The sequence below is a fragment of the Vipera ursinii genome (genome assembly GCF_947247035.1).
Source record: "Vipera ursinii genome assembly, chromosome: 6".
Taxonomy (NCBI): domain Eukaryota; kingdom Metazoa; phylum Chordata; class Lepidosauria; order Squamata; family Viperidae; genus Vipera; species Vipera ursinii.
In genome coordinates this window covers 60,237,421-60,264,052 of record NC_139515.1, presented here as the reverse complement: position 1 = coordinate 60,264,052, position 26,632 = coordinate 60,237,421, and the positions used below count along the sequence as shown (strand labels likewise).

Genomic DNA, 26,632 nt, shown 5'->3' with positions numbered 1-26,632 from the left:
TTTAAATTATATATAGTCCATATATTCATTCACTCGTGCAATAAGAACCATGGTGTGGGGAAAAACTTGTCAGCTAATCAAACTTTAATCTCTGTATTTGTCAGAACAGCAAAAGTTGAAACAATGTTAAACTAAACATCATTAATTTATTAAAGGTAAGACATATTGTAAGTAGTTTCTTAGGGTATTTGTTTTTTATTATTTTCTGGAATCTACCCTGTTTTTGGTCGCATTTTTTTAGACTCTCCAGCTGGAGCCTGTACAAAAAAAGTTACTTAAATAATTCTGAGGGAAAAAAATATGTTTTGAATACCAGAAATGAAAATTTACATTCCTTTGAAACAAAAACCAAGTGGCCACCAGAATTGGTTTTCATTTTAGCACTACAAATTATACCATATAGGAGGGATGGAATCATTTTGTTGTCATTCTGATTAAGTAATTAGGAAAGAGAATTATTTGCTGATGTAGTGCAGATCACCCAGAGACCTGCAGTAAAGATATACAAATGTCTGTTACTGCTACACAGTGATGCACAGCATCATTTATTTTCCTAACAGCCTGTGACCTCTAGTGGCTGTACTACTGGTATATCACTTATTCTCTATTATTTATACTAAAAGCCTTCATAGTAATGGCTATATGAGCCCCTCCCTGCCAACTCAGTATGTTGGACTATCTTTTTTAATTTTTCTGTTTAAAGACTGATCTCTTGTAAAACAACTATAATGCATCTTTTTGCTGAAGCTCAGTGGCAGAAGCCTTAAGGCAGTTTTCAATTAATCCAAAATGACAGAATACAAAAAACAAAAGAAACAAGACATAGAAATATATGTGGTATATATTGCAGAAGAACAGGGTAGAAAAACGGCTTATGACCCTCTTTTACCGGTCTACTATAGAGAGCGTCCTCTTATATGGTATTGTGGTTTGGTATGCTGATCTGACAACCACAGATAGGAAAGCATTACAGAGGGTGGTGAGCACAGCACAAGACATTGTGGGCTGTCCCCTGACACCACTGGATGACATCGCCAGGGCTCGCTGCCTTGGAAGTGTGAGGAAAATTCTCAGGGATGACACACACCCTGGACCGTATCTCTTTACTCTCCTACCATTGGGTAGGAGATAAAGGAGTACAGCCAGCCGTACCAACAGGCTGAAGAACAGCTTTTATCCATGGGCTGTTAGGCTTTTGAACAGGAAATAATTTTATAAACTTTATGCATGATTGACTTGTGAGGCCGGTGCGTTGTGCAATTAGCTCACATGGTGTAATAAGATGGAGGGTTTGTGTCACTGTAAGTTGGGGGTGGGGGCACGAAAGGAGGCTCAGCCAATCTCAAATGTATATATGGTTGTACTTTGACAATAAAGGTTTTCATTCATTCATATGTGATTGCAATAAATAGCTACAATTCTATATATATATTGTCTAATATAAACATTTTATACACACACACTTCTAATACACTTTTATAGCTATCATGGGTTTTTTAACCTACTGTGTTATATAAATGGGTCTCATATTTCATTATATTTATCCAAACAAAGTTTATGTCTCTATGCAATCTGCTCATACATAGCAGGTTTAATCAAAACTTCAATCCATATATTTATCTTCCCAGTATTGCAGTATGAGTCTTTTAAACATAGTAATAGCTCAGGAAAAACATTTATATTGTTCAGGTCAAGTTCCCTATAGTAGGTATGTAATTCAAGAGAACATTATCCTCTGAAAACTTTAGCTTTTGTCACACAGTCACGTTTATATAAGCCACTACTTTCTCCCAAAGCCTAGTAAAGGCATTGTACATAGGACATTGTACAGATATATTTTAAGGAAGCATTGTCCTTCTTACATCTCCAACATAATGCTGTTTTAGACAAACCTTTACTATACAAACATAATGGAGTCCAATACATTCCAAATATTATTTTTGTTATAGAAATCAGTTTAAGAGCAATTGACACTCTTGCCATAAGGTTCAGTCTCTCATTGTCTACTCTAAGCAATATAGGAAGCTCTAATTATTCCACTCATCTTTTAACTTCTGCATAACAAATTGATTTATTGGTAACAAATGCCTGTAAAACTAATGGTAGGATTTTTTTTTAGTTTCAGAAGATTTACCCAGTTGTCTCAGAATCTAAAAATGCTGCTGATTTGAGCATTAACAAATGTTGTAGCTGTAAATATAGCCATTGAGTTACATCTGATAAATATTGTTTCTCAGCACAGCATATGTTAAAATTACCCTCATCATCTATCATCTGATCTTCTCTTTTATCCAATTTTCCATATCACAATTTTAAGACTTCCATGTTGGTTAATATCTTCTTGTGCATTTTTCTACTATTTAAAGAACACCAAAAGTATGACAAGCTTTTTAAAAATATTGACATTCCATTCTTTTGCATAAACTTACACAGAGAATACATGTAGAAGTATACCATGTAAATGTATGATACTGGCCTAGTCTGCTTTCATAATTTCAATTCTTCCTAAAATATATAAATGGTTTCATTTCTATTTTAACAGTTTTGCTTTTTCTTGATTCATTGTCACATTTTTTCAATTACTATATGCATATACTTGTTAATTGAGGTACTATTATTTCAATAATCAATAACCAACAGTCCTTAAGACTTTCATTTTGCCACATGCTTAACTCCAAACTGATCTGTGGAAACTGATGTTCTTCCTATGTTTTCCAACCTAGACTTCTCATAATCTCCATCCAAATTTATTTAAACATAAAAACTATGTTGGTACAGTTTCATTGACAACAGTACAGATATTTGATTTCATGTTCATTTGAGTTTGATTTAGGAGTTCCTTCTTCTAGATGGATGGCTTTCCTCTCATGCCTTCAGAGCCCATTTTCCTCATCCCACTGTGGATTATGCTTATAGCTCCCCCCCATCAAGTTTATTAGTTCCTATCCTGCATCTGCATTACTCTTAGGGTCTACTGAGGCTGCTTGGCCTTCCCACCATGTCAATAATAACTTATATGATTCATAAGGTTTGGCAGCAGATTAAGAGTTACTGTGACCTAACATTTGGCAAAACTACAGTAAGAATCAATCCAAACAATGTTTCTGTTTTGAAAAAATAACCAATTTCAAAACAGGTTTATTCTTTATTAATCAATTATGGATCTGAAGTAATAATACTCTTGAATAATTCTTAGTCTTTCATTTATTACAGTTACAATATGGAATGTTTATTATTTGCTGTGAGTGGTTCTTTTTTTCAAAATTATAATTTTAATAATAGGGTATATGTGCATTTATTTAATATACAGATAGTGCAACACTATGGTTTATCACAATACGAATCATAAACTTGCACATTCCATCTTTATTCTCTTATTCCAGCATGCCTGCAGTAACTAATTTTATCAACCCTAAAAAATTATGTTAAAATGGTTCATATGATAGAAGAGGGAGAGGAATATGTATGGAATAATTTTAATTTCTTAAATGTCAGAAATATGACATGATTAACATTCTATATTTATGTATATTATCCAATTTTATCATACTAGGGAAGCCTGACACAACATTTGATTAAGCATTAAAATGGTAATAAAATTGATGCTTATAACAATTTCAAATGCATTCTTCAAAATTCTTAGGTTGCTGCACAGGAAGGCATAAGAGAATACAACTTAACTATTCCAAGACAATTTTAAAACATTCTTAGTCAATTAAAGCTTATCTTCTAAGGACAATGTTTAATAAAATCTTTACTGGACTGATTATTAAAATGATCATATAACACCAAATATATGAAATACCATCCGACAGCAAATGGAGAATTAGTGGTAAAAGTTTATTTTAAAATATATGAAAAATCAAAGAATGCCCCAATCTTTATGTAGAACTGAATAGAGGAGATGCCTTCTAGATACTTGAATGTAGATACATTCAACAGTTGTGTTTGAAAACACAAGCACAATAAAATAAAATTTTGGCCTTGGGATAAAATTGTTTATGGCACCCAATCATTTGTTAGGTATTCTGGGTTTTTTTCTAAGAGTTATATGCTTTATAGTCAAATATTTTAGTTCTTCGATGGATGCTTTAATCCCATGACTGTGAAAGTAATAGCAGTAAGTTTTTCGTAGACAAGGAACATGAGTGCAGCAGTGAGGACGGTCTGGAGTAGCTTTGCTTCTAGTCCTTTATAGAGTCCTGCCAATCCAAAGCGCCTATGAAAAACATATTAACATATTTATTAAAAAAGAAAAGGCAGATAATTCTTCCTTCTACAGCAAACATACATCAAATTTGCTATCTTCTACTCTTTGTATGCCATTGTTAAGTCACTAAGGATTTAAGGATATGATGTACTCTTTGACCATATGCCAATAAGACCAGTGCTCTATTAGCTTTATATAAATGAGCAGAATGAACTGCAGATTCTGTCTTCCACTGGCTTCTAGATGTAGCTACTTCTTGGAAAAGAGAATAGCATTTCCAATACATAGGTTTTAATTAATTATCTCAGAATCATTAGGTATTGTGTGGAATACAGACTATATATATAATCAGATATATAACCCGCCTTTCTAGTCAAATTGAGTACTCAGGCAGCTAAAAATAAACATACTACCATAATTAATAAAATACAAAAAGAGGGCTTGATCATGTCTTCTGCTGGCTGGCGGCAAGAAATATTATAAATTCTTCTTTTCCTGCATGCTGCCAGATGAAAATAAATATTTATGTTTTAATAAACAGGGAGAACTAGAGAGTCAGGAAAACAAACAAGGTGTATAGGCTTCAATGAAACTTGGTAGAAACTTGTCCATGACCATCAGATAATATTGGATGGCTACAGTTTCTTCTAAAACCACAGGCCCAGTGAAAAGCATATGGACGGTGCCCTGTATATAAATATAAAATATACTTGCACAGAAATTTATGAACTACTAGAGCATGGAAATCCTGCAGAAAGTATTTGGTGAAGAATAAACAGAGAGAAAGAAAAATGGGAGTTGTGGGGATTTACTATAGACCACTTGAGCAGGCAAGACATAAATGAGGCCTTTATGTATCAGAAAAGCAGTCTTTCAAACAGGCATGCAATAGTTATAACGGATTTCCATTATCCTGACATCTGCTGGAAATTTAATTCTGCCAAGAGTCAAAAAGTCAATAAATTCTTTTACTCTCTTGCTGACAACTTCATTTATAAGAATGTGGAAGATAGTAGATCTTCTATCCTGGATCTAATCCCCAACAAAAGGGAGAAATTGGTTGAAGAACTGAAGGTTATTGACACCTTTTCTCCAAAGAGGAACTATATGAGCTGTCAATCAGTGAAACAGGCTTCCATATAATGTTATGACAACTCCTTAATTAGAGGTCTTCAATCAGAGGCTGGATGGTCATCTCTATATAGATGCTATAGTGGATTGTGCACTAAGCAATAAGTTGAACTAGAGGATCTCTTGTATCCCTTTTAATTTTAAGATAAAATGAATACTTTAATCATAGGATAATTAATGGATTTTTATTCTATTATTAAAATTTAATATGTTTTGTGTGTATAACAAATATATATCTCTATTTATCCATTTACAAAGTGTCCAATTTACAGTAATCTAGTAAGACATTAAACTGTGTTAAGTAGAAACCAGGTTAAAAATGCAAAGCTTACTTTATTCTTTGTTGAAGAAGGTAGAGAACATTTTTAAGACTACCTAATCTCTTGTTTTCAGGGTTTAGTCGGTGATGTCCAAACTTAAAAGGAGACAAAATGAATAAATGAATATTTTTTCTTCTTAATTTCCAATTACAGAAGTGTGCAAAATTATGGAATAATACAAAGTATTGTGATCAAGCTTTTATAATCTTGTACATAAGTTAACCATAAGTTAAACTTATTATGGCCTTTGGGCCAGAGAGCACAATATTGAAATATATAAACCTGTAATTGTTATTAAAACAATTAGAACAACCCAAAAGTTAGCAATAAATTGTTTCATTTTAAGTGACATGTGAAGTATAATAAATTGTTTAAAAGACACTAAGATTCATTTACTGCAAGTCAAACTTGGGAGCCACTCAAACAAGCACAAATATATTTGGAAGCGAAGAAGCTGTCCCAGAGAAGTTACAATTGCTCTTTTAGACCAGGGCTTTTCAACCTTTTCACCAATTGTACCACTTTTAGGATATGGCAACATCCGAGTACCACCAGTCGCCTAGCCAGGTGTCGAAAACTTGATGACAAAAAAAGGAAAAAAGTGATGAAGTACAGGTAGTGCTCGACTTACAACAGTTCACTTAGTGACTGTTTGAAGTTACAATGGCACTGAAAAAAGTGCCCCCCAAGCCACAGCCAAGCAAGACAACTGCCTCCCTGCCTGCCTGGCAGCGCTCTTCCTCCTGTCCGAGGTTATCATTGTTGTGAGCATTTCTGTTGAGGATTGGCAGTGGGGGTGGAGTGGGGGGTGTTTGGTTTTTATTCCCCCCATCTGCTGGATGGTTGCAGCAGGTTTTGGTCACTTCACATGACCCTGCGACACTGTGACCTTCATAAATATGAATCAGTTTCCAAGCATCTGAATGTAAATCACAACGCTTCTTCTGGGCTCAGCAGAAGCGCCAGGATCAGCACCGGGCTCCAGCTGGAGCCTGGCGCTGATTCTGGCGCTTCCTCTGAGCCCTGACAGCCCCGAAGAAGTGCTGATCCTGGCACTTCCACTAAGCCATCTCTCGCTCAGGGTTGTGCAGTGCTGCCGTCGGTTCAGCTCATTCCCTTCCCCTGCTACTTTTCTAGGATGGTCGCGTACCACCTGCCAGGTGCCAATGTACCACAGGTGGTACTGGTACCACGGGTTGAAAAGCCCTGTTTTAGCCCCACTGACTAGAATTAAGGCTGTGCAATGAAGAGCAACCTGATTTAATTGCAAGGAATAGGGTTTGATGAAGTAACTTCTTTAACTGCTTGCAGGCCAGAGTCAGCACACTGACATCTTTATTGGCTTATGATTTATTATTACTCAATCCTAAGCGTTATTGTTTAAGTTGCTTAGGCATGGGTTTCAATAAAGGCAGAGTGTCATTCTATATGTTTTTGGGCAAAAACTTGCACAAAAGTTGCTTTTGCACAGATCCAAATTTTTAATGAGGACTAATTGCTTGAACATTAAAATGTCAGTCTTTGCTGTGAACAAACATTGTTTTGCCATGAATTCAATTGAATCATTCTATGACAGGAGCTTGTCCCAGTGTTGAGGAAGTCTTCTTATTTTCATTAGAAGCTGGAGAGCTAATGGAATGGACTGAAGAAAGATAGGGAAGAGGTAGCATAGAATCAGACCAGTCAATTAAACTGTATCTAAGAAAAACAAGAAAGCTCAAATATTTGCTGTTTTTCTATTTCTGTTTTTTAAGTCCCATTCAAGAACCTTAATTTTTTTAGAAATGGAAAATTTGATTAGTTTACTGTTTCTTATTGTCAGAAAAGTTCATCAGTGTTTAGTTGTTGGCTATCTTGGAAGAGTGCTGTCAGCCACTCTTCTTCTACTTCGTTTTCCCCATTCTTCCAAATCAGAAATAAGTGTAAATTTTGGCATATAACTTGAGCTATAGTGTTAATAGAAAGGATTTACAAAGAGAATATGAAGCTACCAGATTTACCTCACTATTACATGATGTCATGCAACATTTTATGCAGAGAGGCAAAGGAGAAATCCTGCCTAACAGTATCAATGCAGCCTAGTGTGCTAATCTATTGTTGGAAAAGCAGCATCCATTATGGGAGCCATATGCTACTATTAATTCACAACATTCTAATTGTGAAAGTCTGAAAAATAGTCGTTTAAGAACTTTGTTAGCCTCAGTTAAAAGATATGCTTGTTTAATAACAAATTAAAACTATTAAATGGAACAAAGGTTTACAAGTTAGGGTGTGAATGAAAGTGATTTGGTATTACTCATACATACCCGCAAAATTGACTGCACTGTCTGCATAGGGTAAGTGAGGGTAGTGGCAATTGCTTTGGCTATTGCTCCAATAGCAAAGGCGTCCAGTGAAGACAGCTAAAATAACATGAAAAAAATTAGTATCTGGATGCGAAAACAAAATTAAGAACCTTCAAATCTATCCTAACCCTAAACCAAAATGGTAACAATTTAGTTGAATGGAACAATTTCTGAGAGCAAAGTTAAAAATCATCTTTCTTGTAAGCCTTGGAGTCTCACCTGCAGTTGTCTTTTTAAAATTTTCCTCTTAAGCCCTTCATAAAACATGAATTGTATGGCAGGGTTAAATACTAACAGCAGTGAGGGGAAAGTACCATTCCACAAAGCCAAGATTCCTTCCTCTCGTATTATCTGATGAAAGGCATCTGATTAGAAAAATAAATAAGGGAAATAAGAATCTTACAGAGGATGCAGAATTATACATTTGATCAGTCTGGCAGTTTAGCATTATTCATAAAGTTCAACATTTACTTTGCAATTTAGATCAGAATTCAAAAAATTAATTTTGTATGGATTCAATGTAGCAGATTTTACTCTATTGCTCAGTATTGATCAAGCACAATTGGAAGTTTGAATGATTAAAATCAAGGTGAAAGAAGAGTGAGGTTCTTAAAAGTGGACAGACAAAATTACAGCACACAAAAGTTGTCTTATGAACCAATTCAATTTTTTTTCTGTAATTGTGACATAACTCAAAGATTTATTTGTAATGTTTCTCTGCCACACTAGTCCAAGCAGTCTTGATTTTTCTTTCAGCAATGCAAGGCTGATCAAATAAGTAGCATTTAGGTAAGGCAGAGTAACCCTTCTGCCTCTCAAATTAACTTTAAAGAGGTTTGGCATGCAGAAATTACTTTTTGACTCACTTGCTTCTACCATTAATTAATTAGCTGACTGCAAAGTAATTCTTCTGATACCATGTCATGTGTGTCTAACATAAATTAAATGTAAGTGTATATAGTTACTCCTAAATCTCCCCAGTGTTTTAATTATCTTAGCCAGCAATTGCCTAATAGAAATACTGATCTTTTTCTTGATTTTACCATTCATTTCAATTCCTTCTACTCTTCAGCATATATTGTTTCCATCATCCCAAGGAGAAGCAATGGAAAATTTAGAGATTCAGTGATTAATGGGAAACAAGTTTCTGTTGAAAATATTTAACCCTAATCCTTAGTTTCAGATGAGACAAAAACAATTTTTTTAAAAATTCCATTTATATCCCGCCCTTCTCCGAAGACTCAGGGCGGCTTACAAGCTTAGCAGTAGCCTTCATTCTATGTATATGCCTGCTTATTAGGGCTTTCACACACACCCCCAAGCGGCATTATTACAAAGTCAGCTTAATTGCCCCCAACAATCTGGGTCCTTATGTTCACAAGACTATCAATTAAAAATCACCAGTTTGAAGAATGGACTATTATCTATGTCATTTGAAATCAAAAAAGCCTTTTCAATATTACACAACTCAAATAGGCTCTCCTGAAAGCCATGTGAATGTCAAAAATATATTTGTAATAAATAATGCCCAAGGCATTTGCTTAGTTCATTCCCTGCTGAAATACCTGAATAGGCACAATTCATTTTGTTTGTCCCTAAAGCTTTTTTAATGTAATCATTTTTATTCAATGGCACAACTGCAGGAAACCAGACACTGCCTTTATTATTCACACATCAAATCATTAGGAAGATTCTCAGCTGTTAAATACTTTTCTGGCTGGACCTATGAAAATACTAACTCCATTCAAAGAGAATGGCTTTTACTTGTCCTCTGCTTTCTATCAGAATCTAGATAATCTCCATTCCTTTCAGCAATGAATTGTGAACAAATTCTACTCTGTAAGATGTTATGCAAGCTGTAATATTAATTTAATTAGGTTAACAGTAAAGATTTTATTTAGAACTGTTATGTTCCTTATTTTTCCTGTATAGGCATCCCCAGGTTAAGAACATCCAACTAGACAACCCCTAGGTAGAAATGCCCAGCTATTACTAAAAATGGCAGACAGTGTTCTTATTCCTTAAGCCAATGAATTGTTGAAGCCGCACAATGCTGAAGCTGCATATTTTTAATATACAACCTATTTTCAGAGGTTCCTAAAAACATTGTATCATCAGCTTAAGGAAGGACAATGCCATCTGTTATTTTTAGTAATAGGCAGTGTGTTTATGAGTTCCAACTTACATACAAATTTGGGTTAAAGACAGAGTTAAAAACAGTGTATTCCCTTTTTCATATCTGAAGATCTGGCTTCAATAATTGTGTATGTGAATTTCTCATTAAAACCTTCCCTGCATGCAAAATTGTTTGCTTACATAGCTATTCCTACACAAATGAGGCACAAAGTATGATAAGTTTGCTACTTTTCTGATTTGGAAAAGATGATCCAAACTAATTTCCTTTCTATTTTTCCTAGAGTCAGACTAGAGAGAGAAATCCTCATTAGAATAATTCTCTAGACAGACTAAAAAATTTCAAAAGATACAACAGTAGCAGACGTGGGGAATTTCTGGAACAAGAATAAGAATTCTGTAAATAAGACTTTAAATTATTTCCTTCCAATTGTAAAAGTACCTATATATCGTTTGAAAATTGCTACTTTGAAAAGGCTAGTGCTCATTGCTCACTACTTTACTCTTTCCCACTTTTACTACATTTCCTCCTCCTGCTCCTCCAACTACTACTTTTTATGAGTGCTACTGCTATTAAACAATATCTCCTTCTATCTGTTTCAGGCTACTTTACACACATGCCACCACATCCAGCTGCCTCTCTGCTCAGCTTTTATAGTCAACAATTGCTGTGCTGGCTAGAGAAAAGACTTAAAGGAACAGAACATCAGCAGCACAGGTGTTTGGCCATTTTGTAGTCAGCCTGTCCTCTCACATATTTCATCCCTTTTAATAGTCTTTTTTATTAAAATATTTTTTTTCATATCTGCATACTTCCCATATTTCAATTGGAAGACAGCGATAACATTTTGCTATCCTGCCCACTGTATAATAATGAAGCAATATGGTTACAATGTCCGATACCACCCATTTAATCAGGAATTTGTAATGCTCAGCTAGTTCAATAATCCTTTGATCTGATTCTTGGTTGTGTTCTTGCACCCAAAATCTCTATTTAGTAGGGGTACTTGTAGAAATTGCTCTAAAATTACCTCCTCTACCACTTTGCTTTGCTTCTTTCATCTGGTTTCAATTATTTCCTACCTAAGTCTTCCAACCTTGCCCTCAATTCAAGAAACCCTGCATGTTTGTTGTAGGTGTAACTCCTAAACCTCTGCTTATAAGCGAAGGGAGTGACATTGTACCTGTATAAAATTATCTCTTTGACATGAAGTAATCCACTACTTTTCTTGCTGGAAGGCTACTGTAAGCTCTCAAAGCTTTCCTTGTTAAACATGGGGCTAGTCTGACTCTCACTCTCAGGCCACTTGCAAGAAGTAGCCACTTTTTCAAATATGGTAAAATAGGCTTCTACATCTTCATCCTCTGACAACTTGGAAATTTTTATGTCTTTGGGACCACTTCCACTCTCAGTTTTATAGTCAGTGTCCTGTGCTTAACTTTTACATCCCACCCCCCCCAGAGTGTAGAGTTTGAAGAGGAAGGGACTGCAACACAGAAAGCTGTTTGTTCTTTTCCACATCAAAAATAATGGTGGGATCTGTGGACGTGCTGCCCAAACAGTTTATTCCCTTGAAATCCCTTCCTTCCAATCTGCTCTGCGTGGGGGCAAAGAAAAAAAGCAAGCAATTTCTGTAGGCAATCTCTCCTTTGCCTGACTCTTCCCACCTACCCCCACAGAGAGATTGGAGGATGAGATTTCAAGAGAATGCTACCATATACTATAAGCTGCTTGCATAGCATGCCAGCAATTGCTTTTGATGTGTAGAAGAGTAAACAGCTTACTTTCTCACAGACTTACTGTTAGGGCACGGTAACAACCCCTCCATAGCCCACATGCATTCACTGCAGCACCCAGCCTCTCACTTCTAATACTCAGCTACCCTTCCATCTGCTTGTGAACTGCCAGATACTTGCAACTTCCCAACCAACTTCCCCATTGACTTTGCTTGTGGGAAGTAGCAAGGGGTTGCAAATTGCAATCATGAAAGATCCTCATTTAATAACTTTAATGATTTGATGGTGACTGTCAGGATTGCCACTGCTATTTGATATTACATTTGATGTGTACTGAGGGAAATTCCAGTCCCTATTATTATGGTTAAGCAAAGGTTGCCTATAGATTTATGGGAAAATCTTTACAGGTAGTCCTCAACTTACAATTGGTTGTCCCAAAGGTGCTTTTTCAAGAAGCAACTGGACTTTCTTGTTTTTCTTTGAAGACGTTTCACTTCTCATCTAAGAAGCTTCTTCAGCTCAGAGCTGAAGAATCTTCTTGGATGAGAAGCAAAACATCTTCAAAGAAAAACAAGAAAGACCAGTTGCCTCCTAAAAAAACAACTTTGGACAACCATGACCTAGATCAGGGGTCGGCAACCTCGGCTCTTTTATGACTCGTGGACTTCAACTCCCAGAATTCCTGAGCCAGCATAGCTGGCTCAGGAATTCTGGGAGTTGAAGTCCACGAGTCATAAAAGAGCCGAGGTTGCCGACCCCTGACCTAGATGACTGAGAATCTCCATAGACATTTACAACTGATTCCTTAATGACCATTTGAAATTAGGACTGCCTTGGAAATGGGGTTTTATGGCCCTTAAAGCACTTCTGGTTGTTGTAAGACACTGTGTCTCCCCTCTGCTCTGATCTTGGTTCTTGGCAACCTGCTCACACTTGCAGCCAGTTGCCAGTTGCCCTAAAATCATATGATTGTCATTTGCAATCTTCTCTGCCAGCTTCCCAAGAAAGTCAAAGGGGAAACTGGAAGGGAAGGTTGCAAGCTGCTACCACCTGCTGTAGAGCTGAAATTGCTTACCAGAAAGGCATCTCAGCTGGGAGCGAATCTCAGCTCCATGTTTAAGGATTTTGTTGTTGTTTTTTTAGTGTACCATAGTATTTTGCTTATATTTTACATTTTTCTCAAATAAAAAGAAAAAAAGAAATTAATCTGGAATTTCCTTCTCATACAGTTGATATGAGTTACTGCTATACGCCTGAATTCACTTTTTAGAAATAACTTTTTTGAAAGTTAAATGATAGCTGGTAGTTTGTTTTTTACAAAATGACTAGGCAGAGTAGTGGTTAAATAATCCACCTCATTTTCCAGAATGCAACAACCTGTAAACAAGTCTATTCCATGGTTACTAGAATAAAAAGCAAGTACATAAAAAGTATACTACCATGTTTCCCTGAAAGTAAGACCTGCCCCGAAAATAAGCCCTAGTTTTGGGGTGAGGCACACATCTAAAAATCAAGCTAGGGTGGGGATGAGAATGCGGAGCTGCCCCATGTACTATGTACCCACTTACCTTGCAGCCAGGTCTCTTCTCGCTGGCCCACTTCTGCAGCACCCTCAGGCCTGCATTTTGCAGTCAGAGGCCTTTCCGGAAGGCCACTGCAACCGAGAACTGAGCTATGGAAGGTTCTGGAATGCCTCTGCAAGGCCTTTGACTGTGAAATGCAGGCCGGAGCCCCATTCTCAGCTGCAGAATGAAGCTGCTCCTTCAGCTATAAAATAAGTGGGCCGGCTGGGTGGGGCTATTGGTGGGGGCAGGGCTGTTGGTGCCAGAGGTGAGTGGAAAAGACATACACACCTCCGAAAATTAAGATCTGGTGCCTCTTTTGGAGGCAAAAAAAACAACAACCTGGAACTTATTTTTGGGGAAACACAGTATACGTTAATAAAATTAAAGTGAAGCTGAAATTTCTGGAGAATGTAGCTCATGTGTGGGAGAACATGAAATACATTGCATTTTTGTATCAGTTCTTTTTTCACACAATTTGTAGGATATTGAGAGCACAGCAGCTTTTTCAAGTCTATCAAAAGCACTGGGTGTTTAATAAGCATGGAAAACTATGCCAAAATGCTGCCTCAAAAAAGGTGGAGGTATGTCTTGGTATTCTGAGTTTGAAAAAGAAAGTAGCTTATGGCTGAAAAGCATAATTTATATATATTACAATAGATAAGGGCAACCCCCCTCTCCCCAACAACCTACCTACAATGCCTTTGTAATTGGTTGGTATAATATCTTCATTTCTAAATTTTGCCCCCTGGAGTTTAAGACGGGTGTTTACCACCCAGAGCGGAGTAGTCAACAGTACATTCACTATACCTAAGGAAACAGAAGCAAAATTCAGTAAAAAGAGGCCTCAGATAATTAAAATCAAAATTAAATTTTTAACTTTAATGTATAAATCAGAAAAGGTACCATTTGAAATACTTCACAAAATCTAGACTGAATTTATTCTAGAGGAAAAAATATTTAAAATGGAAAGTCAAGGGAGCTTTTCCAAAAGGGCAACTGGACTTGGTTTTTTCCTTGAAAACACTTCTCTTCTCATCCAAAAAGCTTCTGTAGTTCACAGGATTCCATGGAGCTTGCTTTATTTTAGTTCTTTACCAATTATTACACATGTCATTGAGCTAGGCAAGAAAAGCAAGCTTCTTTTTCACAACAGGTGCACACCTAATTATTTCCAAATATTTGTTCTAACTTGATGCAAACTTCCCACATGAAACTTCATTATGAAATCATGCACTGAGAAAATCAGAAGTGCTAAACTGTTAGGATTCAAAAGGCATATCTCAGATAACCTTAAGTGGCACATAACATCAGAGAATAACACAAGTTAGAATAAATAATACAGATCAAGAAATATGTGGCAGTGCTGGCAGCCATAGTAAGATACACATTACATCTCTGCTCTGAGAGTTGTATTGGTTGCTGGTTTATTTCCAGGTTCAATTCAAGATGCTGATTTTTTGAGGGGCTATCTCTCCCCAGTTACATCTACCTGTCCCATCAGGTCTGGCAGAAAGGGTGTGTTATTTCTGCTAAAGATTTCCATTTGACAGGAACCCAGAGGTAGGCCTTTTCTACCATGGCACCCACCCTCTGTGACATTATTCCTGCTACTTATTGGCCTTCAGGAAATAAAAACAAGTTCTTTCAGCAGGCAGAGAATCCCATGAAAATTACTGCAATAATTAAGTTCGCAGTAAGTGGTGGGTCTTATTACAGGTGGGGATGAGACAGCATACAGGGCGGAGGTACAAAAACTATCCATATGGTGTTGTAACAACAACTTGCACCTGAACATCAGCAAGACGAAAGAGATGCTGCTAGACTTCCAGAGGAAAAAGGAGGAACCTGCCCCACTTTACATCGGGGAGGATTGTGTGGAGAGAGTTTCCTCCTTTAAATTTCTGGGAGTCTACCCCTGCGAAGATCTTACCTGGAAAGTTAATACAACCCAGGTGGCCAGAAAGGCCCAACAGAGACTTCACTTTCTCAGGGTCTTGCAGAAGAACAGGGTAGAACAACGGCTAATGACCCTCTTTTACCAGTCTACTATAGAGAGCGTCCTCTCATATGGTATTGTGGTTTGGTATGCTGGTCTGACAGCCGCGGACAGGAAAGTATTGCAGAGGGTAGTGAGCACAGCACAAGACATTGTGGGCTGTTCCCTGACACCACTGGATGACATCGCCAGGGCTGGTTGCCTTGGAAGAGTGAGGAAGATTCTCAGGGATGACTCACACCCTGGACGGTATCTCTTTACTCCGGTATCTCTTTACTCTCCTACCATCCGGTAGGAGATATAGGAATATAGCCAGCCGTACCAACAGGCTGAAAAATAGCTTTTATCCGTGGGCTGTTAGGCTTTTAAATGGGACATAATCTTATGCAGAATTGATTTGGGAGGCCGGTGTGTGGTGTAGTTGGTTCACAAGGTGTGGTAGGATGGAGGGTTTGTTGTCACTGTGTGTTGGAGGGAGAGAGCAGGAGGGGGGGAGGCTCAGCTAATCTCAATGTACACATGTTGTACTTTGACAATAAAGGTTTATTTTTATTTATTTATTTCAAGAAAGAGAAACATTGGTAGTTTTATGAAGAGAAAAAATATTTTTTAATTCATGCAATGCTAACAAACCTGTCCTCTTTTATCAAATGGCTCCATCAATTAAAGATGCACACTTAACTATAGCCTTCCCCCACTTCATCTTAGAGTGCCAGGAATGAATTAGAAAACAGATTTTTGGTTCCAACTATATCTTGCCATATATCATATATATATATATATATATATATATATATATATATATATATATATATATATATATATATATATATATATATATATATATATATCATATATATCATATATATCATATATATCATATATCATGACAGCTGTGGATAGGAAAGCATTACAAAGCATTACTATTAAGAAATAGTGAGCACAGCACAAGACATTGTGGGCTGTCCCCTGACACCACTGGATGACATTGCCAGATGTGAGTATACACATCAACTAAGCACATGCTCATGTTCTAAAATAATATAATAAAATGAAGAGAAATGTTCAGTTATACAAAAGTGAAAAATCTACGGGGGACTTCCAGTTTTGTGTCACAGCGATGCAGGAAGGCAGGGCTCTGCCTTCTGCACCCGATTTCTCCCTGCTGGGGGCCCTAAAAGGGCCTAAAGTTGCCCCAAAGAGGCGATGAAGAAGGAGGGGTGCCTTGTCGATCACGGAGAGACCGCAGTCTTTCTGTTTGATCCAAGCAAAGCCCTCCAAACTGGACTGGACCCATATTCTGGAACCTATTGGATTATAAAGGCTACACATAAAGACCAGAAAACTAGATGAAACTTTGTTCTACTCTTATTAAGATTGGTGATACTAGATGATCTCCAGGAATGATGCCTCAAGAAAAAATAAACACCTTTCAGAAGGAAATATACTTTATGCTTGTTCACCAAACAATTGTTGCACACAAAGAGGACACAAAATGAAACCATAATGAGACTAAAAATAATTTGGATAATATAAATGAGCAAGTCTCCAAATTAAATCTACAAGTAGAAAATTCCCAGACAATGACTACAAAGTATGAACAAATAAACCAGAAAACAGAAGATTAAGCAGAGGAAATGGACTTAGAGATGAAAGAGATATAAGAAGGAAAATATAAACTACCATATACAAATAAAATACTGATAACAACGAAAATGGAAAAGAAGCTTTATCCCTTAGGTCTGCAAAATATACAAGATGATAAGGAAGATTTTAAAAAATGGAATATAGAGCTGTCAAGGGAAATGTCACAACTTGGGAGACAAAAAATGAAAAGAGAAATTGAGGGAAAAGGAAAGTGGGAGTTGCTTAAGGAATATAAATGGGCAGAATTTATACCCTACCTAAATTGTCTTCCTCATGCCAAGCAAATTTTATAAAAATAGAAAGAAAATTTCTGGGTGACTTAATTGCCCTGGCTTGGAAAGCTACTTGGCAAAGAAAGAAAGAAAGAGTTAGATTTAAAAAACAGAAGATTTGACCGATTAGAGGAGGCATTATGTGTTTAAATATTTGTTTGAATATGATTAAAAGAACAGATGACCCTTAGATATAATTAGACTTTATAATGAAAGATATATTTTAGAATTAAAATAACATTCTTTTTCTTTTTTTGATATGGGAAATATAAAAATAAGAGGATGGCTGTCATGACTAAAACTTTTAGCTATATAAATGTAATTAATATTGAGAAAATCATAACTGACAAAGTATTTCAAATATTGATGGGAAATCAAATCTTAACAAGAGCATGAAAAACAGATTGATTTATGAATTGATATTATTGTTATTTGTTATGAATTGTTATGAATTGTTATGAATTGATATTATTGTTAGGACACTGAGCTTGTCGATCAGAAGGTCGGCAGTTTGGTGGATCAAATCCCGAGTGCCGCGTAGCAGAGTGAGCGCCTGTTACTCGTCCCAGCTTCTGCCCACCTAGCAGTTCGAAAGCACTTAAAAATGCAAGTAGAAAAATAGGGACCACTATTAGGGAAGGTAACAGCGTTCCGTGCTAGTCATGCCGGCCACATGACCACGGAGACGTCTTCAGACAAGCGCTGGTTCTTCGGCTTTGAAACGGAGATGAGCACCGGCCCCTAGAGTCGGAAACGACTAGCACGCATGTGCGGGGGAACCTTTACCTTTACCTTTACCTATAATATTACTAAAATATGATGAGGATGTTTTTGTATACATCAATAGTAGCAAGAATTGTAACTATGTAATGAGAGGAAAATGGAAAAAATATGGGGAAGAAAGGAGGATCAGGAAAAAAAATACTGGATTATGCAGTACTGAACAGATTTATATTAAAGAAGTTAAATATGTGAACCCAGACAACACATTGTTTACTAAGCACTAAAGATTGTAATTCTTAAAAATCAATAAAACATTAAAAAGGTGAAAAATCTAAGACAATTAAAAGTATAAAAGAGTACATGAGACAAATCCTTTCAAATTAAAAATATATTTAACACTTTATTTCATTATTTTAAATTGCCTACATGGATAAATTAATTCATATCCCAAATTCAATAAATTTGTGATAGGATTTTATTACCTGCAACCACACCAAGAATCAAGTCCTTTCCTGTAGTTGAATGATGACCCTTGACCCAAAGAGTTTTTAAACTATTAAATGTATAGAAATAGACAAAGTTGGAACAACAAAGGCTGGAGATAACAGGGAACCACCCTCGATATGGTGCAATGCTAAGGAACAAAATAACAAAAGCAAAAAATGAGAATAATGCAATCATCATAGCTAAAAACATATCTGCATCCCATTCAAAACCTAATAATAATAATAATAATAATAATAATAATAATAATAATAATAATAATAATAATAATGTAAAGTTGGAAGGGACCTTGGAGGTCATCTAGTCCAACCCCCTGCTCAGGCAGGAAACCCTATAGCATTTCAGGCAAATGGCTGTCCAGTCTCTTCTTAAAAACCTCCAGCGTTGGAGCATTCACCACCTCTGGAGGCAGGTTGTTCCACTGGTTAATTGTTCTGTCAGGAAGTTTCTCCTTAGTTCTAGGTTGCTTCTCTCCTTGACTAGTTTCCATCCGTTGCTTCTTGTCCTGCTTTCAGGTGCTTTGGAGAATAGCTTGACTCCCTCTTCTTTGTGGTAGCCCCTGAGATATTGGAACACTGCTATCATGTCACCCCTCACCCTTCTCTTCATTAAACTACACATACCCAATTCCAGCAACCGTTTCCTATATGTTTTAGCCTCCAGCTCCCTAATCATCTTGGTTGCTCTTCTCTGTACCCTTTCTAGAGTCTCGACATCTTTTTTACATCGTGGTGACCAAAACTGGATGCAGTATTCCAGATGTGGCCTTACCAAAGCATTGTAAAGTGGTATTAGTACTTCACTTGATCTTGATTCTATCCCTCTGTTAATGTAGCCTAGCACTGTGTTGGCTTAAATCAATTAAATATATCTACTAACTGAAGGATTTTGGGTTAACTGTTCAAGAAACCAAGTGACAAAATAAAACACATTTAAATACTATTAACTATATTTAACAGAATATAATTCTATACTCAGGACTAAATTTTACTGAACATATTTATTTCTGCATAACTATGAACATAACCCAGGAGGATATATTACTGGAAAAATTAAAAGGATTAGAATTCCAGTCTGAAGGCAAGAAACAACCAATTCAAACACACTGTTTCTTGTTCAAATATTTCCTTTCAAAGACAGTAGTATTTTATGGAGGCACATTTTAAAAATTAACACACTGTAATTATATAGTTAACAATATTCTGTTCATACCAAAGGTATCACAAATATTTTTATGTGACAAATGTTTTTAACTACATATAGGTCAATTTATTCTAACAAGATTTCAGCCAATGTTATTCCTGCCTAGAAATTTTTCTTGAAGAAGAAACAATGTTGTAACAAGTCCCTTAGTATAGAAGATTATACCAAGGGCTTTTTTTCTCATAGAATGCTCAGAACGGAGGTCCGGCACCTTTTTTGGATGGAACCTTGTAGGGTGGGCAAGGTGGGTTGTATGACATGTGTGAGTTCCGGCACCTTTTTCTTTTACAAAAAAAGCACTGATTATACCCACCCTTTTAATTTTTTTAACAGTATTTTGAATTACAAAGAAAAAGTTCATCAATTCTTTTTTTGTCGTTTTTTTTCTGTGCTTTCTAAAAGATCCTTTAGTTTCTAATGGCTTTTTAAAATTATAACTATTCAAATTACTTAATTGAAATTTAGGAAGAGCAGTATTGCACACATTTGTCCTCCACTAATTCTCCTAGCAAAACAGCCCTGTACTTACATGCCTTCTTCTTTAATTATCTCCAAAAGAACTGCGTGTGTGGTTTTTGATTTGCGTTTTTCATCCACTGGAAAACAAAACAAATGTTTTTTAATGATTTAATCCATTTCAATACTGCCTTGAGAGCATCTTCTTATGTGATGGGGAAGGTAGGGCAGAAGTAAAAGTGCATTGTTTATTTAATATTCAGGTTCACTGGTTCAGTCTAAAACAGAACAGTCCTTCATGAATAGGTCTATAACTGACCACAAATTAAGAAATAGGGTTAAAAAAAGTTTGCATTTGTACAAATTACAAAAAAAGAAATGCATAGAATTGCTTTTCCTCACTGGAAAGTTTAAGAATACATCAAAAGATTATTTTATATCTGCTGTAAGAATAACTATATTGGTTGCCGGTTTTCAGTTTTAAACATGTCTTCTATACTTAACCACCAAATCCTAAATGGTGAATAAAATTAATTTTTTGAAAGGATTTCTTCAGGACATCTACATTTCTCAAACGGAGCTTACTGAATTTTCCTAAAATGTACATTTGCCACGTGAATATAACCTTCTTCCATCTCTAGAGTATTGAGAATAAAGAATAATAAATAACTTTTAGAACATCCAGATTATATCTTCCTGCAGTTTAGAAACCCAAAATAATATAGTTGTTAATGAGTCTTTTCTCTAATGACTCTAATAATATCATACTAAAGAGATTCATCAGCTTAGTTAGGAATCTGAAAGGTTTCCAAGGTAGCAAAAATTTTGCAAGTTCTATTTTCTGAAGACTATCACAACAGAGACATGATGTACTCATCAATATACTTTGCAAAACTATTACACATCTGGGACTGGGTTATTGCTGAGTACACAGTGTCTTAAAAAACAAGGGAGGGTTGTGCTTAGAAAGAAAATACAAACCATAGTTTTTGGCATCCCAAGTATTTTGTAATTTGAAATCAATAAAAAGCCCTGATCAGCCACAGGCTGCATCGGCTGCCACTTAAAAGTCAATAGGTAGTAGCCTAGCATCTCTCCAAAAATTATTGGATAAAACAGATCAATCACTCAATAATATTTATTTGGTCAATGACCAGCAAAATTTAAAAGAACAAAAAGAAACAAAAACAGAGTGAACTAAATAAATAAAAAATATACTAACAGCTAGCAAAATGAAGATCAGTTATTACCCTGAACAAATTTTAAGATATAAATGCAAAACCAAGTTGGTAAGTTATATATAATATTCTCAAAGGCTAAATGTAAAAAAATGTGTTGCTCACCTTGAAGTCTTAGTCTAGCTGTATCCAGAGGAAAAAACACAGTCATTGCTGTCACACTACCCTAAAACATTTAGCACAAAAAATTAACTATGTAGAGCATGTGGTTTTTGGTTTTTTTGCAAAGCTACAATGACCTATATTAAATCAAATCAGTTTATGACAGCCATTTGACTAGATAAAGTAAGGCCACACTTGGAATACTGCATCCAGTTTTGGTCACCACAATGTAAAAAAGATGTTGAGACTCTAGAAAGAGTACAGAAAAGAGCAACAAAAATGATCAGGGGACTGGAGGCTAAAACATATAAGGAACAGTTGCTGGAATTGGGTATGTCTAGTGCAAGGGTAGGCAACCTTGGCTCTTTTATGACTCATGGACTTCAACTCCCAGAATTCCTGAGCCGCTGAAATCCATGAGTCATAAAAGAGCCAAGGTTGCCTACCCCTGGTCTAGTCTAATGAAGAGAAGGACGAGGGCTGACATGATAGCAGTGTTCCAATATCGCAGGGGTTGAAAGAGGAGGGAGTCAAGCTATTCTCCAAAGCACCTGAAGGCAGGACAAGAAGCAATGGATGGAAACTAACCAAAGAGAGAAGCAACCTAGAACTAAGGAGAAATTTCCTGACAGTTAAAACAATTAATCAGTGGAACAACCTGCCTCCAGAAGCTGTGAATGTTCCAACACTGGAAGTTTTTAAGAAGAGACTGGACAGCCATTTGTCTGAAATGGTATAGGGTTTCTTGCCTGAGCTGGGGGTTGTACTAGATGACCTCCAAGTCCCTTCCAACTTTATATTATTATTATTATTATTAACAGGGATGCGGTGGCTCAGTGGGTTAGGACGCTGAGCTTGTCGATCTGAAGGTCGGTGGTTTGGCGGGTCGAATCCTGAGTGCCGCGTAACAGAGTGAGCGCCTGTTACTTGTCCCAGCTTCTGCCAACCTAGCAGTTCGAAAGCACGTAAAATGCAAGTAGAAAAATAGGGACCACTACGGTGGGAAGGTAACGGCGTTCCGTGCGCCTTTGGCGTCTAGTCATGCCGGCCACATAACCACAGAGACGTCCTAGGACAAGCGCTGGCTCTTCGGCTTTGAAACGGAGATAAGCACCGGCCCCTAGAGTCGGAAACGACTAGCACGCATGTGTGGGGGAACCTTTACCTTTACCTTTATACACAATCTATCCCTGTAGCTTTCTATCTATAGTTTTAACATTAATCTTTATTATACATATCAAAGAAGGAAAGGAGGAATTAATACAAACAATATATTGCATTCCTAATATATGGAACAAGTATATAGTTTTTGACTCATTTGTTTAATCAAATTCTATTTAGTTTTAGAATTGTGTGGCTAACAACTCACATTTTACGTAATATTTCAAAACTATTAGGTCATAGCTAAGCAAAATATTGAAAATAAAAAAGGATTCACAAACTTTTAAGCATCGCTTTATAACATGTCCAAACAAGCAACTAGATACGGTCTAATTTCTTATTTGATTATCAACATTATCCAGATATATAAGAAATATGAAACTTATTTAGCAATCCAATAATCTTAAATCCATGAGCTAGAAGTCAATGAGCACATGAAATAATTCTAGGGCATTCTCATTCCTGTTCCACCTATGCAGGTCTAAACAAGTTATAATAGACTGAGCAGTTAAAGACTGTTTATATTTGCTTTCCTACACTGAGCAACTACCCTCACATATAAACAGATATAAAATACAACATAATCAATTTGTATAATTGTATAATCTAATTTCTCTGTATGGAACTAGAGCCTTAGAGCCTTACAATAGTCAATAAAAGCCCTTCCTTTCCTTTTTTTTATCCAGTAACACCCTCCCACACCTTTAAGACAGCATGAGTAGCTGGGCCACACCTGTGCTCTAAGAGAAAGATGTCTTCAATATTTAGATATGGGTGTATACTGTATTTTGAGCTGGGCAATTGCAATTATTTGGGACAGCAGGAGAAATTAAAGTTACAAGTGAAAGAGGGGGAAATGCCAGACAAAAATGGGTAAATGATAAGTGTAGGAAAGGGGTGTGTGGAATTCAGACTCAAAAGTAAAAACACTGACAAGTAACAGCCATCCAACAGCTGGTAAGCAACTTTTCCCTTCCTAGCAAAAAATTATGAGATGCTTAAATTCCAAGCGGCCAGGATGGCAGCAACTGGTACTTGGCTGAAAATATTGAATCATAAGCCAGCAACAAAGCCAGCTAAATTTTAATGTACGTAAAGATTGGTTAAGAGGTGGCTAGAACTGGAACTAAGGAATTTGCCCAGCTGAGAGCACAGCCAAAGATACAGCTAACTAATCCTGTTATCTTTTCACAGATATAATTCAAATATGTCTAACACAGAATATGTAAAAAGAGGGTCATAGGTAAGAAATAAGGTTTGATAAATTCTGTTTAAGGATCACTGTGTTTTGGTATAATAACAAAATCCTTTGTAACAAAGGGAAAAAATGATCCCCCTTTTTTGGATGTAGCATTTACCAAAAAGAACTCATAATAATAAATAGCATATGAAAATGACAGCATGCTTTATTTAAAGTTCTGAACTTACTCAAGTAGAGAGATTATAACAGGATGGATTTGGGGAAAAACACCTTTTTCAAAAATTGGCTTCCTTTTGTTTGTTAAGTATAATTTTATGAATTCATTTGTGTGTGATTATACTGGTATATATAATACTAAGATTAGACTTTTTATTCTGACATTCTGATAGATATGATGAGCAGGGGCTCCTTAATGAAATAATATTTTTTTCTTGATTTATACTAAATCCCTGCTTATGTTTTTAATTTGGATCTCTGATAATAAAGAGAGGTAGCATCTATGTTGATTTTTAGATTGTACACTATATGTTTCATTACAATGATCCAGATATTAAAACATTCATAAACAACTGTGATCCATTTAATCTACAAACTGTTTGCAGTTTGATTGTTGTATCAATGATATATATTACAAAAAATCCTTTTAACAGGCATGGTGATGACGTGTATCAAACAACTAACCATAGAAGCTATTAAGACAAAACAAAACCTAAACATGCTGAATCGGATAATTTTGATACTCTTCAGAATTTTAGAAACTAAGGTTCCTAAACTTTTTTTTTTAAAAAAAAAGAATAGGATGAGCGCTCGATTTCGAAAAGTAACGGCAGTTTTTTTTTTTTAGCCCAGTGCACCTAAACCAGGGTGAACAAGTCCAAGGTCCCCTCCATCTCCACGCCTCCCTTCAATCCAGCAATCCAGCCTTCCTTCAATCCAACAAAATCCTGTCACCTCACTTCCGGGTCTTCCTCACACTCCCTCCCTCCGCAATCTACTCACCACAGCTCCAGCCATGGCATGGACCAAGCTCTCGTAGGAGAAGACGCCGACCATAGCTGCACCTTTGGCAGGGCCCGATCGCCACTGCTGCGATCTTCCCCGGCTGCATGAAAGAGAGCACAGAAACGGAGAGGCTAGAGAGGGAAGCAACGTATAGCCGACACCACCCCTGGCCAGGCCGCTGCCGTACTAGGTGACGTCGCTATCAAACATTTCCTGCACTCCGCCAATCACCCGGCGGCACGGATCGGGAAATATATCGGAGAGGAAGAGGGCTGGTCAAGTTTGCGCCCTGCTTATCCCGCTCGCCCCCATCCTACCTCCCCAGCAATTTAAGCCCAACGACCTCAAGTTGTTCTCTTAGCGACGGTTTGGCCGTATTTTTGTTTGTCTTATCACCTTTGCTTTTTTGAGAGTTCTATCGATTTGGCAGAAGCGCAAAGCAAAATAGCTTTCTCCTCTCGTGGCCTTTTTATTTGCGGGATAGGTACACATCTGACAATTAGTGGTCATTAGCAGAGGACAGAATAGCGCATAGGTCAAAATTGTGCCCAAGAAGGATGGATATACTTCACGTGGAATTTAAAGCCAAAAACGAAGAAAAAGCTACTTTAAAATCAAACCTGTTGCGAAGAAAATAATCTGGGAGGGGAATATCTTTGGAATGTCACTCAACGGCACTATTAGCTTTATATCAAATGCAATATGAAGTGCGGGTAAAGGCGTTCCTCAAGCCAGTATTTCTTAAAGTGTAGTCCGAGGGTTCCTGGGGGTTTCTCAAGACTCAGGTCCAAAAATCAAAATTACTTGCCAGATATTGAAGATATTTGCAAAAATTTAAAACAACTCTTAGCTTCATTTTTTTTGGTTAAATATAGAGGATTTTTCATGAAAAATGTTGTGTTCGTATCTAATAGGTATAATATTTATTTTTACATGATTCAATAAATGTTCCACAAATGTGTAGATTTAAGAATCATTGCTGTAACTTAAGTTATGGTAGCATCCTTTGCTATAATGGTTACCACTAATTTCATATTTTGCCTATTGTGCAACTGTACAAGAACAACAGATAAAATTAGGCAGACTCAATATGCTCATTTGAAATTTCACATAATAAAATGGCTAATCCTGACAATGATTTATGAAACTTCAATCAATCAGTCATTACAGCAATAAATTCAGTGGTCAAATACAAATAAAACATGTATGTATGTATGTATGTATGTATGTATGTATGTATGTATATTAATACAATTCTTGGTTAAGGAACAAGGCTAGAAACCACAAGGTTATAAATTCTAGTTTTGCCATAGTAATGAAAGCCAGCTGGGTGATTTTGGGCCAGACTTTCTCTTGACCCAACTCCACCTCAAAGGGTTGTAATTTAGGGAAAATGAGAGGAGTATTAGGGATTTTCACTGCCTTGAGTTATTTATAAAATAATAGCCTAGATAAAAAAATCTAAAATCAACACAAAAAAGGATGGTGTATATGTGGAAGTAAAAAACTGAGCAATCCTAGAAGCTATAGAAGAATACTGATGAGACAGGAGAAATGACAAATAGATTTTTTTTTAATCCCATTTATATCCCGCCCTTCTCTGAAGACTCAGGGCGGCTTACAATCTAAAGCACAAATCAATGTGCTTAGCAATCCTATTCTTTTCCAGGGAATTTCTTTAGGATA

At 36.5% G+C, this 26,632-nt stretch overlaps 1 protein-coding gene across 1 annotated transcript; it reads right to left on the bottom strand.

Annotated features, from left to right (window-relative positions):
• Positions 1 to 3,821: 3,821 nt before the first annotated feature.
• SLC25A17 (solute carrier family 25 member 17) lies at positions 3,822 to 25,948 on the bottom strand. Its single transcript, XM_083365692.1, has 9 exons — positions 24,944 to 25,948; positions 21,586 to 21,646; positions 20,316 to 20,382; positions 18,562 to 18,713; positions 14,132 to 14,248; positions 8,226 to 8,371; positions 7,968 to 8,063; positions 5,674 to 5,756; positions 3,822 to 4,219 (listed from the first exon to the last, which is right to left on the bottom strand). The coding sequence occupies exons 1-9, from the start codon at positions 24,995 to 24,997 to the stop codon at positions 4,072 to 4,074; spliced, it is 924 nt and encodes a 307-aa protein (XP_083221818.1). The 5' UTR covers positions 24,998 to 25,948; the 3' UTR covers positions 3,822 to 4,071.
• Between the last annotated feature and the right edge of the window lie 684 nt (positions 25,949 to 26,632).